General features: G+C 38.7%; 1 protein-coding gene across 3 annotated transcripts in view; it reads right to left on the minus strand.

Annotated features, from left to right (window-relative positions):
• Window positions 1-843: 843 nt before the first annotated feature.
• LOC150089391 (ARL14 effector protein) overlaps window positions 844-15963 on the minus strand; it is an 88889-nt gene continuing 73769 nt past the window's right edge. For 2 of the 3 annotated variants that reach the window (XM_090368561.1, XM_090368560.1), the window contains exons 3-4: window positions 14736-14857; window positions 844-1093 (exon numbers count right to left, since the gene is read on the minus strand). In XM_090368561.1, the coding sequence (XP_090224687.1) occupies window positions 874-1093; window positions 14736-14857 (342 nt within the window). In that variant the 3' untranslated portion in view covers window positions 844-873. The remainder of the gene's footprint in view (window positions 1094-14735; window positions 14858-15963) is intronic. The other variant, XM_090368562.1, reaches the window with a different exon arrangement.

Here is a 15963-nt window from a genome sequence, read left to right on the forward strand (position 1 = left end):
TCCATCTGTCGTGGAAGCTTGTTCCAGCAATTAACCAACTGCTGGCTAGAGGGAATAGATGTACAATTTTTTTTTTTTTTTTAATCTTTAATCTATGCCCTCTCAGGTTCTTAATCTGAGCAAGAGAATCTCATCAACATATTCAAGCCCTTATACACCTCAATTAGATCACCTCACATGTGCCTACTCTCCAGGTGCTGCAATTTGCAGAACTTACACCTTTCTTGGTAAGAGCACCCCTTTGTTTCCCTCACCAATCTTGTTGCCCTTCTTTTTACTCCTAGACTTGTATGCAGTACTGGAAGTGTGGATTGACCATTGCCTTATACAAAGAGATAATCACCTCCTGTCTCCATTCTTAAGAAAACTTCATATCTGACTGCACAAACCCTAAATTGGTACATTTCCCTAGGTGTATTTGAGGGAACTCTTTTTCAGTTCATTGAACACATTTGTGTAAAACAGCCCACAAAACATGGATTCCAGAAATGTTTCTGTGCTTGGAAGACACTTGGAACAGTGTACAAGCCCAAGGCAAAATTATCTTGAAGGGTTAATGTGTAAGGTAAGAAATATTTCATTATATTTATTTTATTGGAACAGTGATTATTTAACAGTTGCACTTATTTGTGGCCCAATCTATTCTATAACTAGCACTTCTAAATATTATCATGAAATTTGATGGAATACTTCAACCATGATCTTTTATTTGCTTTCTATTCTAAGGCAAATAAAGATCCAAACAGAAGTAGTCCACATCCTAATGCTATCAAAGAACTGGCATAATTTCAACAAATAAAATTCGCAAATGTTTAGAATTTATTACACATTCACTCACAATATAAACAAGACAGAAATAACTTAAAATTGCAGCTAAGTCTTCAGTGAATTTTTAATAATAATATCAGTACCCTCTATTTCAATCTGCTCATAAGTCCAGCGTCGATTATTTCGACATTCGTGACAGCATTTTGCAGAACCACACTTTGAGCATGGGATGTGGCAACCAGGGCAAGCATCATCTAAGCAATCACATATGTCTTTCCCACTCTGCACATGTATTCCCTTACTGGTGTAAGTATAGGCTCTGGAGCTGCAGGTGGAATAATAAGAGGACAAAGAAAGCTTAAGTTCTTGCATAAAATGTAAACTTTTTATTAAATAACTGAACATACCTCTTTCAATGATTCCTTCAAAATAAATTAGGGAAATATGCATTAAACTTTCAGTATGCACAAACCAGATATTTTACACTGAAGCCACAGCTGTAATCAAGTACCCTGCCAACTTATAAAATTCTCCTTTAGCGAGTCTATGCTTAGAAGAGATTCTGTTAGGCATTATCAGAAATAAACAAATGTTAAAAGCTAGATGTACACTGCTGCCATTGGTAAAAACATTGCTAAAATGAAGTTAACAGTGAAAACAAAAAAGACAACATCACTACAACAAAATAGTGGTGGTGCTCAACTAAAAATAATGGGACGTGTTATTTATTTGAGGAATGAGGAGACTAGAAGGATTTCACAATATATGTTACAATATTTATGGCAATGTACAAACTTTGCTTTGTCTAAAAAATTGATGAATGCAACTGCACTAACCGATGTCATAGAAGTTTATACAGCTTGAGGTGCTACCTCTATACGACAAAATCGATCATTCCCTTGAAAAAATTTCTTAAACAGAAATATGACCTTTTTCAACAATGAAAACTACTGTAATTTAACTTTCAGGAATATAGCAAAAGTAGAAATAAATAAAATTTCTAACATATAAACAAAATTTATTAATACAAAGGTGACTACTTCCATGATGCACACACTGTGTTAGTACACTTAAGAATTATGTCATAAAATGTTTGGTTATTTTTTGTTATACACTGTACACTACACAAATGTTCACATTTGTTCAAACACTCAAATATATTTTCAGTTACATTTCCTTCCCACTGAAGGCTTTGACACAAAGTTTCAAATGCTGCCAACATTTCTTGTTTGGAAGGTTTAATATTGCCCTCATTTTCATCCATCGAGCTCATCGTCACTAGTCCTTTAAACATGCTCCAAAATGTTGGAGTCACTCGGATATTCAGCTACTATGGCATCATCAACTGCTAAAAATTCATCAAGAACAATTTCTCTACTGATCAAATCTTGATTGGAACTCTTCCCAAGATTGCTCAATGTCTTGTAGTAGTTCAACACTGTTAATTTGCATTTTAGCAAAACCTGCTTTTGCAAAACAATTCTTAATCGTTTCCCTCACATCTTGGCTACACTTTTGCCAATTCTGATAGCTGCAGTTCACACTTGTAAGGTTCGAAATTTCTGAATGAAGGCGGGCAGGACAGTTGTCGACAATCAATGCACCTGTTCTGTTTTCTTTCATCATCTTTTTATCAATTTAAAATTCACTGATCAAAAATTTCACTTTGTCATCCAAGATTTTTTGTTGTAATCCAACTCTAACTGCTTTACTCCTCACTTTTGCATATTACCAAAAGCTTCAGTTTTCATATTTGCAATGATAGGGCTGGTAATGAAATTCTTACTATTTTTACCACCTAAATATTTATAACCTTTAAAAGTCAGTGTCTTGTTTCGTAAACATTTAAAAATAGACCTGTTTCATCAATATTGAATATTTTTGGGCTTGTAGTCCATAATTTTTTTCAAAACGGTTTCTTTCCAATGGGTATAGTCTTCTTTGATTGCAATTCCACTTTCATCAGAAATAACATTTCCGAGTAAGCCATGGCATTCTTTAAATTTGTCCAGTCAACCAGAATTGTCTTGGAACGTTTTATGCCCCATAAAAGATGTGTATTCCATACACATCTTTTTTATTAATGGCACTGATATCGAAAACTCTACATCTTCATACAGGCATAATTTTGCTTTTGACTGGGTCCTGTTTCCTCAGTTTGAAAATCGAAACAGTTTTTCAGAATGGTCAACACACTACTGGCAGGAATACCAAATTTTAAAGCATTTCCTTTTTTTAATGCCATAAGCACTCACTTTTTTCACACTACACTCAAGGAGACCTCTTAGAGACAGATTACTTGCACCACAGCTAAAACAAAACTGAATTTGGGACCACCTGTACCTACCATGTAAACAGTGGAATACGCCTTAATCTTTGCCAATGGACACAGCTGACCAGCAAGACTTCTCTGTACAGTAGTGTATGGGTTTTAGTTCTTTTTAGCCAGTGCTGACCCACTGCTGGGCAGTGGGTCAGCACTGGCTAAAAAGAGGCCTCTCACAAAACCTTCCATCTTTTTTTATGGTTGGCCAGTTCCCTCCTGCAGGGAAGTTAGCTCTTAATTTGTGCTTTCTACAGCATCAGCTTTATTGCCTAAAGGCCCCAGGTGTGAACAATAGTACCCACCAGGTCTCTTGAAATTAGTTTGTTACATGGAAATTTTCTTCGTCATATGAAAACTATTTTCAATGTAACGACCAGGGGGAACTCACAAAAAGTTCACTACATGGAAAAATTTGCTATATGGAAGTTCATTAAAGAGAGGTCTGACTATTAGTCTTAAGAGGCACACCTTTTAGTGTCTCTCTAAGGGCTATACTAGATGAGCAGCTGGTGTTGTGAATACCTTCAAAACAGCAAACTACACATAGCACTCCTAACGTTTCACTGAATATCAACCGTGACTCGCTTTTTCTATTCCCAGTTTCAAGATGTATAGATTATGAGTTTCCCAGTGTGTTGCAAAGTATAGTTGGCATGCATACTGTCGGATATTACATAGTGGAACGGTATTTTTTGGCCACTGAGCGAAATAAAGATCAATGTTTATATGATGTCTATTCCATGGAGGTAAAAGCATATTTTCACTTTCCGCAATTTTATTGAGATCGAGTTTCCACTTTTTTTAAAGCTTCTTATTTTGGCAGCGTATTGGCAGAGTACGCATTGTCTTCTAAGATAAAGCGGAGGGTCGTGTGCTTCTATATACAAGCTTTGTACAGGCGAGGTTCTGTAGGCGCCTAGTGCTGATCGAAGGGCACTGTGTTGAATGGTGTTCACAGACCGTAAGATGCTTTTTTTAGCTGATGCATATACTATAGCTCCATAGTCTAATCGTGACCGGATTAGAGCACGATACAAATTCAGCAATGACTGTCTGTCAGCACCCCAAGATGTTGAGGATACTGCACGAAGGATGTTTAGTTTCTGGAGGCACGTAGTTCGTAGATTGGTCACATGTTTATGAAAATTTAATTTGGTGTCTAAATTCACACCCAATAATCTTATGGAGTCTGTCATCGGTATTTCTCTGCCTTTCAGTTTTAATACCGGTTCCAGATGAAGCGATCGTAATTTACAGAAGTGTATTGCTGCTGTTTTCCCCTCGGTTAATTGATAGCCGTTGCTTTCTGTCCAAGTTTCAATTTTGTTTATTGCTATCTGTAGTTGTCTTTCAATGGTAGCCATGTTCGATGATTGACAGGAAATAGCAAGATTGTCTGCATACATATAAACTTCTACTGTGGATGGGATGTCTCTTATAATGCTACTGGTACGTAATGCAAAGAGTGTGGCACTTAAAATCGATCGCTAAGGTACTCCTTCTTGTGTGTCAATTTTGGACAGCTCATTCTGGAATCTTACTTGAAAGGTCCTGAGGTGAAGAAAATTCTGAATGAATCTAGGCAGGTTACCTCTAAGTCCAAGTTTGTATAAGTCTTGGAGGATTCCATATCTCCAGGTTGTATCGAATGCTTTGGTAATATCGAAAGTTATCATTACCATGTGCTGTTTTTTAAGAAAAGCATTTCGAATGTGAGCTTCAACCTTGATGTGGACATCAGTTGTACACCTGTTACGGCGGAAACCAAATTGATGGCATGATATAGCATCTTGATCTTCAACAATCCAGCAAGTCTCTTGTGTACCATCTTTTCTATTATCTTTCCTAAACAGCTGGTCAAAGATATAGGACGATAACTATTGGGAGAGGAAGCATCTTTCCCGGCTTTTGCTATGGCTACCACAACTGACTGATGCCATGTATCAGGGTAAACATTCTCCTCAAAGATTCTATTGTAAAATTTAATTAGTATAGATTTTGAGTTTGAGTTGAGGTGGCAAAGCATTATATAGAAAATGCCATCTGGTCCAGCAGAACTATTTCTAGAATTCTGGAGAGCTTTGTTGGGTTCATTCATAGTGAACGGAAGGTTATAAAAATGAGGTTGTTTTGTAACAAAGTTAATTTTATATTTTTCCATGGACATTTTTTTGCGTCTAAATGAGTCTTCGTAAGATTGAGATGATGAAGTGACTGCAAATGTTTTCGCTAAAGCCTCTCAATATCAGTTGGAGAAGAAATATCTATTCCTTTCCAGGTCAAAAATGGGGCTTCGGTTTGTTGACACTTTCCACTGAGGATATGGATCTTTCTCCAAATTATTCTGGGGTCAGTGTTTCTGCAGATGGTAGAACTGAATCGAATCCACACATCCTGTTTAGCTTTTCTACGAATTCGGCGTGCTTCAGCTTTCAGCAGTTTATAAGGTTCTCTATTGTAGCATTTCGGCGAAAAGTGTTCCAAGCTTCGTTTTGTTTCCTTTTGGCAAGATAGCAGTCCCTTGTCCACCAATTATTATACCTTTGTTTCGTAAGGTTAACTTTCAGTATTGCGCTGGTAGCAGCTCCAAGTAGTTGTTCTACTATATGTCTAGTGGCATTATTAATAGATGCAGTAAGAATCAAATGGTTATCAAATTGCACTGTTTTCGAAAACTTTTCCCAGTTAGCTCGGTGAAAATTCCACGTAATTTTTTGGTTAGATGTAGTTTGTAACCGTCTGTATTTTGCAAATTATAGGAAAGTGATCGCTGTTGTGAAGGTCAGTTAATACTGTCCAATCAAAGCTAGGATAAATGGACGAGGAACATATGGACAGATCCAGAGCAGAGCTAGAACCTGTAGGCAAGTGGATATAAGTATGCACACCGGTATTCAATAGTGTTAAGTGATGGTTATCAAGTACAGTTTCGATCATCCTCCCTCTACGATCTATGTTCGGGGAACCCCACAAAGGATGATGAGCATTTAGATCACCTAGAAAACATACAGGTTGGGGCAGTTGATTAAGTAAATTGTCAAGTTCTGCAATGGAACATGAAGCGTTTGGTGGAATATAAATGGAAATAAGAGTGAGATTAATTCCAAGAGCAATACGAACGGCTACTGCTTCTAGATTAGTGGAAAGCTGAACGAGTTTCGATGGTACATTACTACAAACTAATATTGCTACTCCTCCTCTTGCTGGAGACTCAGAACATCTGTCACATCTATATAGTGTATACCGTGAGAAGTATGGGGTATAATTTGATGATAAATAAGTTTCCTGTAGACAAATACATGCAGGATCATGCTGGTGCATTAAGTACTCTAATTCGTCAAGATTGCTTCTTAGTCCTCTACAATTCCATTGAATAATTTTCTGCATTACTTGGGTTTAGGTTAGGTGGATTGGTCTGATCGTTTGTTTTTCCCTCGATCCTGTTTATATTTCTCTCGTTTTGAAAAGACTGGGCGAGTAATATCCATCTCATCATCAGCATGAAGCATGAGAACAGGATCTTCATTATTTAACTTCTCATCGATTTCCACAGTTCGTTCAGTTGGTTTATTTTGTGCACGATGAGAATCTTTCTCCTTCAATAATGTGCCTGAGTTGGGAACGTCTTGTTGTGGCTTGGATGGCTTTGTATTAGTAAAATTTGATGGACTCTGTCTTTGTTGCTGTCAGTGTCTCATCATCCGCAAGGATGGATCTAGCCCATTGAATAAGAGATAATTTAGGAGGAATAGTAATATAAGTCTGTGTAGAAAATTTTTTAGTGTTTTTGACTGCATTGGAATATGTTTTGGCAGGAATCACATTTAATATCTGTTTACGTGCCTCTTGGTAAGATACATTTTTCTCTACCTTGTACTTCATTATTTTCTTTCCCATTTTCCATAATTCACAAGTTCTAGAATATGCGGGGTGAGTACCCTGGCAATTGGGACACTTTGTTGTTGCTGCTGTGCATTCAGTTTGGGAATGGTCTGATGAGCCACACAGGGGACAGATTGTCTTACCTTGGCATGCTGTTTGAGAATGACCATACTTCTGGCATTTAAAGCATCTAAGTGGATTTGGTATATAGGGTCGGATCTTACAGGAAAGGTAGCCAGTTTTTACTTATTCTGGGAGATTCGGACTGCTGAAGGTAAGGATAACATTTCTTGTGGGTGTAAGGACACCATCTTGTTTGGTCATAATTCTCTTAGCACCGACAACACGTTGTGCTTTAAGTTCTTCGGCAATTTCTTCCTCAGAAACATTAAGGAGGTCCCATTCCGAGATGACTCCCTTTGAGGTGTTTAAAGTTCTGTGCGGGGTTACCGAAATGGGAAGGCCTCCGAAGGTCGTTTGCTTCAGGAGTTGTCTAGAATGACTGGGATTGGAAGTCTCTATAAGAAGATCTCCTGAGCGAAGGCGTTTGACAATTTTGGGAGTACCTGCTACAGCCTCTATGCTTTTCTGCACAAGAAATGGCGATAAGTTACTAAGAGGTTTCGTTGATAACGAGTGTACAATTAAAAAAGCAGGTAGGTCATGTGAAGAATCATCTTTTTTGATTCTTTTTGCTTGAGATGACTCAAGTTCATGCGAGCACATAGGCTCTACAGTCGGTGATATTAATGGATCCATGTTTGCTACTTTTCGCCCTGAGTATTAGATTAATACTCAGACTACCAACCCCGCCACGTGGAGGCAGGAGCGGTGCCACCAGTGACCAAGCGATAAGAGATTAGTGGTTAGTGTGTTAGAGAAATTGGTTATATATATATATATATATATATATATATATATAAATATAAATATAAAAGAAAGGTGTCTTTCCTTCCTTGATACGAAGCTTAGTTCTTTATTTAGAAAAAGCCAAAATTAAATAATTTTATAAATAAAGACGGTTTTAACAATCTCTACAATCTGTCGCTGAGAGAAAAAAAGCTTTCAAATCACTTTGGAAATATCACTATGATCACTTGCTTGGCACTCGGGGCCACTCTAAAAGGAAGGGGGTGAATTTGATTGGTCCACTTGACATCGCTGGTTTGACTGTTGATGATCTTGCTCAGATAGCAAACAAACTGAATGAGTATTTTGCATCTACATTCACACATGAGGAATTATTAAGGTTTGAAAATGGCAGAAGGTTATCAAATTGTAGCAGGATACTTAATGATTCTGTAATAACTGAGAGCAAAGTGGAGGAGAAATTGTTGAAGTTAAACATAAGAAAGGCACCTGGGGTGGATGGGATCTATCCAGTTATATTAAAGGAGACGGCAAAGCAACTAAGCAAACGCTTAGCCATAATTATGAGAGCATCATTGGACTCAGGGGAAGTTCCCACGGACTGGAGATGTATCCCCAATTCACAAAGGGGGACCGAAGGGTGACACGAGTAATTACAACCAGTTAGTTTAACTTCTGTTCCGGGTAAAATAATTGAGTCACTGGTTAAAGATGCATTCCAGGATCATCTAGACAAGACTGCAGCAATAATTCAGACACAGCATGGGTTTGTTAAGGGAAAGTCTTGTCTGACAAATTTGATAGGATATTATGATGTGTCCAGAATTTAAAACAAATACACCAACCGTTTAATTAAAATGGTTTAATACCAGAAACTAAAATGAACCAAACGATATTACACTGTAAAATGATATATGCAAGATTTACAAAATAAATATATACGATGAAACTTTAATATACAATAAAATAAATAAAATATTTAAAATACAATAAAGCTAAAAGCGATAAAACATTGACTGAAGCTTTCGGAGGCTTCCGCCTCCTTTCTCAACAACAATGATGTTAAATCAACACATCCTTAAGTAACAGGCTCACGGCACACGTGGTTGACCAGGCGCATACTCAATACTTCTTCCATACGATCCAGAACCGGAAGCGGCTCGGGAGCGTGGAAATATAAAACGCTCGTCTTTTGCCAGGACCACAGCTTCTAGTAGGGGGTGAAATCGAACACCCCTGTCCCTATTCATATTATTGTTCTCAGACGAGCCTATCCACAAACTCTCTAGCCACTTACGGTCCCAGAACCTATGCGCCCGGTCAAGGATGACAGCATTCACCGGGGAGACCTGATGATGTTTCTCCCAATAATGCTGAGCAATGGCGGACTTATTGAACTCTGCGGTCTGTATAGCTCGCATGTGCTCCCCCAGACGGTCTTTTAGTCACCGTCCTGTCTCACCCACATAACATTCCCCACAGTCCGGGCATTCGATCTCATATACGACCCCACTACTGGAATCCCCAGGAATGGGGTCTTTGACCTGAGACAACACTGTGTGCAACTTCCGACCAGGAAGCTGCACACAGCGTGTCTGAAAGTCACGTAGCATTCTTGAAACACGATCTGACAAGCCCGGATAGTAGGGAATATAAACTGTGGCGACTGGAACGGACGATATTTCATGATTAGGCTCCACGCCTCTATTATATTTATCAATCACCCTCTGGGGGTAACCGCATTTCATAAGATCCGCCCTAACTCGCCCAATTTCTTTCTCTCTCTCCTCAGAGGTGCTACAATGTGTCCTAACCCTACCCAAAAGTGCCCTGGCCACGTTGTACTGGCTCCTACACATAGGCTTCCTAAACACTGTAGTACTAAGCTTGGAGCCTTCTCTACTCACCATTACGTCCAGGAATGGGAGGGAACCATTCACTTCCACCTCTGAGGTGAACTGTATAAAAGGAGAGAAATCATTGAGAAAGCCAACTACATCCTCTTCTCTCCCCTTTTGCACCAAAGTGAACGTGTCATCCACGTACCTCTTCCACTTGCGCATAGGGAACTCCAAACTTGTAAAAACCCTATTTTCTAACTCTTCCATTGCCAGGTTTGCGACAATGGCGCTAATAGGAGAACCCATAGCTGTGCCGTGAACCTGTTTGTACATCACTCCTTTATACAGCAAAGTCGTACTCGAAAGACATAACTCTACACCACAGCATATATCCTCTACACTTAGGTGCGATCTAGCACTTAGGGTATCATCTCTTTGCAGTGCCACCTTTACACATTCCACCCCATGGGCTATGGGTATACAAGTAAATAATGACACCACATCCAGCGACACCATTATTTCATTCTCCCCTACGTTTTGATTTTTAACGAAGTTCACAAAATCTACACTGTCTTTAACCACAAACATGGACCGTCCCACTATAGGAGAAATCAGCTGCGCCAGGAATTTTGACAAAGCATAGGTAGGGCTCCCAACAAAAGAAACAATGGGTCGTAACGGGACCCCCACCTTATGTGTTTTCGGCAGCCCATAAAACCTGGGCAGCTGACACCCCGTTGCATGCATAGACCAGTACTTTTCTTTAGAAATCTTACCCGTTTTTAGCCAGAGCTGTAAAATCTTATTAACACGTTGTTCTAAACCGGCTAGAGGGTTTCTGTGGATGACCTTGTATGTATTATCATCTTGTAATAAATCTAGTGCTTTTTTATGATAATCATCACTATTTAATACTACTGTAGATCTACCCTTATCTGCCGGCAGAACCACAATATCTTCATCCTGCTTAAGTTCCTTTAATGCTTTCATTTGATTACGGGTGAGATTAGGAGTAGCCTTTCTGGCCTGACATAGGATGGCTGAGGCTTTTACCCGAATACGATTAGCAATGGGTTCTGGCAATTTACGAATTGCCCTCTCAATACCCATAGCTGTCTCAGTAATCGGAGGTTTAGGGGGTAACAAGGCAAACTTAGGCCCTAAAGCCAATAGCCCCTCTTGCTCTGTTGTGAGAGGTTTACCACTCAGATTATGAATAAAATTAGATTTATTAGCCCTATACATATTTGCCTGTTCTTCCAATAACGTATTGAATTTGCTAATGTGCCTCATCTTATATAAATGTGCAATCCTACCAACCCTATTATGAACTAACGTCCTGACACATGTTAAATGTAAAGGGGATAGTCTACTACTAATATTACCTAGAGATACACCAATCAATCTCCTATTGCATCTTAAGTCATCATGTAATTTCTGTATCCAAGTGTTCAACACCTTCTTCTGATACCATGTAATAATCCTCATCATTCGCACATCCTCAAACGGTGCTTTAATCCTAAATCCATGCGGAATGAGTCCATGTTCCCTACAACGGTACGCAAATCTTAGGTGTTGTTGCTGCTTAACCTCTCCTATGCTGCACTTCTGAAACTGCCGGATGTGTTGCAAAACTGTATGGCCATAAACACTGACAATATCTTCAAAAAGGCCTCTAAGGTTGGGAGAGGCAATGGAAAAAATAGGGTTTTTACAAGTTTGGAGTTCCCTATGCGCAAGTGGAAGAGGTACGTGGATGACACGTTCACTTTGGTGCAAAAGGGGAGAGAAGAGGATGTAGTTGGCTTTCTCAATGATTTCTCTCCTTTTATACAGTTCACCTCAGAGGTGGAAGTGAATGGTTCCCTCCCATTCCTGGACGTAATGGTGAGTAGAGAAGGCTCCAAGCTTAGTACTACAGTGTTTAGGAAGCCTATGTGTAGGAGCCAGTACAACGTGGCCAGGGCACTTTTGGGTAGGGTTAGGACACATTGTAGCACCTCTGAGGAGAGAGAGAAAGAAATTGGGCGAGTTAGGGCGGATCTTATGAAATGCGGTTACCCCCAGAGGGTGATTGATAAATATAATAGAGGCGTGGAGCCTAATCATGAAATATCGTCCGTTCCAGTCGCCACAGTTTATATTCCCTACTATCCGGGCTTGTCAGATCGTGTTTCAAGAATGCTACGTGACTTTCAGACACGCTGTGTGCAGCTTCCTGGTCGGAAGTTGCACACAGTGTTGTCTCAGGTCAAAGACCCCATTCCTGGGGATTCCAGTAGTGGGGTCGTATATGAGATCGAATGCCCGGACTGTGGGGAATGTTATGTGGGTGAGACAGGACGGCGACTAAAAGACCGTCTGGGGGAGCACATGCGAGCTATACAGACCGCAGAGTTCAATAAGTCCGCCATTGCTCAGCATTATTGGGAGAAACATCATCAGGTCTCCCCGGTGAATGCTGTCATCCTTGACCGGGCGCATAGGTTCTGGGACCGTAAGTGGCTAGAGAGTTTGTGGATAGGCTCGTCTGAGAACAATAATATGAATAGGGACAGGGGTGTTCGATTTCACCCCCTACTAGAAGCTGTGGTCCTGGCAAAAGACGAGCGTTTTATATTTCCACGCTCCCGAGCCGCTTCCGGTTCTGGATCGTATGGAAGAAGTATTGAGTATGCGCCTGGTCAACCACGTGTGCCGTGAGCCTGTTACTTAAGGATGTGTTGATTTAACATCATTGTTGTTGAGAAAGGAGGCAGAAGCCTCCGAAAGCTTCAGTCAATGTTTTATCGCTTTTAGCTTTATTGTATTTTAAATATTTTATTTATTTTATTGTATATTAAAGTTTCATCGTATATATTTATTTTGTAAATCTTGCATATATCATTTTACAGTGTAATATCGTTTGGTTCATTTTAGTTTCTGGTATTAAACCATTTTAATTAAACGGTTGGTGTATTTGTTTTAAATTCTGGATATGTACTCTCCCAACCTTAGAGGCCTTTTTGAAGATATTATGATGTGGTTACAAAGGAACTGGATACAAAAAATAATTTTGATATCATATATTTGGATTTCAGGAAAGCTTTTGACACTTGCGCATGGAAGACTATTGTACAAATTGGAGCAGAATGGTATTAAGGGTAAGTTGCTACAATGGATAAAAGGATGATTAAGTGGGAGAAGATAGAGGGTGGTAATCAATGGGTGCTGCTCTTCGTGGACTAATGTTATTAGTGGAGTCCCACAGGGTTCGGTGTTGGGTCCACTGTTGTTTTGTATATTTATCAATGATATTGATGAAGGTATATCAGGCTTAATGTCGAAGTTTGCAAATGATACAAAGGTTGGCAGGGTTGTTAATGACAGTGATGGCAGTGTGCTACTGCAACAGGATCTAGATAATTTGGGCAGATGGGCTAAGAAGTGGCAACTGAAGTTTAACCTTGACAAATGCAAAGTACTGCATATGGGTAGAAGTAACCCCAGAGAAACGTACAAACTGTGTTATTGTACACCTCAATTTGGTACCAACGTACCAAAGTGAGATGTATAAGGCCTTGAATGGGTTGAGCACGTTGAATTCTGATGGGATCTTTCCACTTGTTCAGATTACGAACCTAAGGGGGCATAAATTCAAATTAAGAAAGGACAGATGTAGAATAGATGTGCGGAAATTTGCCTTTAGCCAGTGGGTGGTTAATTGCTGGAACAAACTTCCATCTGTCATTGTGGAAGTTGATAGGTTGAATAAATTTAAGGAGGAACTGGACAGGCATTTGGAGGGAATGGTGCAATTTTTTTTTTTTTTTTTTTGGCTGATGCTGCATAAGCTCATACACTTGCTTTCTTGAATCACATGCCACTACTACTACTACTACTACTACATAAGTACCGTGTTCGCGAGGATTGCCGCAATTTATCAATCATGTTAGAGCAAAACCGTGTTGTAGAAGTACCATTTTATACGGGGGGGGGGGTTGCCTGTAGCAATCTTTGTTATCAGGCATAGAAAACTGATTGAATATCTCCCAGTACATCATTAAAATCAAAATGTCAAGTAATTTAAGAATCTTGCATACCTTATTATAATTATTCCTTCAGAAGTATATTTTTTTTTTTTCAGACAATATTTAAAAAATTATTTTTCTCAATGAGACTTATTTACATATGTAAACATAATGATTACAAAAAGTAGTGCTAATGATTACAAACGTAAATAACAGTTCAACTGTTAAGTGTAAACAAATGACAATGTTTAAGATCACTTTGTTTATTGTCATTTGTTTATACTTAACAAATTGAACTATTATTTACATTTGTAATCACTAGCACTACTTTTTGAAATTGTTATGAATGTTTACATATGTAAATAAATTTCATTGTTAGTGCTTAATATTCAGTGAACTATGCTTCTTTAAAACTTCACAACCACTAAGTATACCTCTCTAAAATCCAGAAAACTTTAAAATTCAATACTTCTCAATCCCAAAGGATGCCAAATTTTAAAGGGTTTACTGTATATTCCCAGTCTCTCCTCACAGATGACTTCCCCACCCACAACGTAAAGTTTTCTGACAGGAGCCAGTTCAGATTGTGGACTGGCAATTGTAGTGTGATTTTGACTGACACTGAGAAATATATTGCTTCTGAAAAATTTTTCTAGAACTGCTACTAAAGCTTTTCTGTTTTTAATCTGAAGTGATTAATGCACCATAACTGATGCAGTAATGGTAACGTTTCTTCACCAAAGGCCAGATTTGGAGGGGGAAGAGGGTGTTCAGATAAATTTTTCTGTACTGTTCGTTCCCCAAATATGAAGGGCAGACCTACTCGTGGCTTTAACACTCCATCAGTTCTTTGCATAGTTTGTTTTACAATAACTGTGCATATGAAATGGACTGGCATATGAAATATATCTGTAGTTTTATACAATATTAGGTTCCAAAAATGTCATAGGGGCTAATTCCCAGCAATTTTTGGATTTATGAGGTTTTACTGCACTTTGATTTGTTTTAAATTCATTCATAGAAAATGGTTTTACTTACCTTTCACTATAAACTTTTTGATTACCTTTTCTGGTTTTTCTTTTGTTTGTTTCAGGTTGCCAATTCTTCAAAAACTTTTTATTTTTCAAGGACAATTTGTCAAACTGTACTGTGCTTTCATGCTATTAAAATAACAATGAAATATATCATCTGTCTACATATTTCACTTTAATTAAAATATCATGAAGTAAAAAAAAATCTCAATAAATAAATTAATTTAATTTAAAATTTAAGTTACATATAACTGAATTCTGATTGTTTTTAAGTGAAATAAAAATTGTTACGTGTCCTGATAATCAAAACTTTTCTTCTGGGACCCCAACACAGTCCCTACCAGAAAACTCAGTCAATGGACCAGATAGTCACTTCAGCAAAGACAAAGCAAACTGAAGAAATATCAGGTCCAACACCTTAATACCTGATAATTCACTCTACTAGTTAGAAGTTGCTAGGAAAAATGTCATTCTTTTTATTCAGAAAGGTTTGGCAGGCTCTCTTAAATCAGTCAAATGGCTTCACTCAGGCGATATCTTGCATAAACGAGAAGTGATCAGAACAGCTCGTCTGAGATACATGTATTGGAGGAATACACACTATACCACACCCCCACCACAAGACACTGAATTCATTCTAAGATGTCATCTCAAAATGGGATCTCCTTAAAGTGACTGAATGGGAAATCTGTTCTGAATTAAAATCTCAAGGAGTGATAGCTGCAAAACGAATATTCATGTGGGAATCTTGTTCCACCAGAAAAAAAGTCACTTCTACATTTTTCTAGTGCGCGTGCGCGCACACGCACACACACACACACACACCAGTTTTCAGTCGAGTTTTATATTGCAGTTATGTGCGGTACTCAAAATTCAAACGTTCTGATTTTGAACATGAGGAAACACTTAATTCACCAATGCTATCTTAACTGTCCAATGCATCCATATGTTCCAAATCCTCTATACCCATCCTTTAAGTGCCAAAAATATGGATGCTCACGAATAGCCTGTCATGGAGTCTTTGCATGCACCCAATGTGCTAGCTACAAAGGACCAAGAAATATCATGTTCAGCTACAAAACCCACCTACTCATGAGCATGCCAGAGGTGAAGGAAGGAACATAAAGAAACAGACTAATGGAACATAAACCAGGAGGCAGTAAAACCAGTAACCTTCAATATGTTCAGAAGGTAGCAGGGAGATGTTTCATTGGAACTCAAGCTGGAATAACTCC

Source organism: Mastigoproctus giganteus, chromosome 2 (assembly GCF_048544385.1).
Source record: "Mastigoproctus giganteus isolate SK-2022 chromosome 2, ASM4854438v1, whole genome shotgun sequence".
NCBI classification, from domain to species: domain Eukaryota; kingdom Metazoa; phylum Arthropoda; class Arachnida; order Uropygi; family Thelyphonidae; genus Mastigoproctus; species Mastigoproctus giganteus.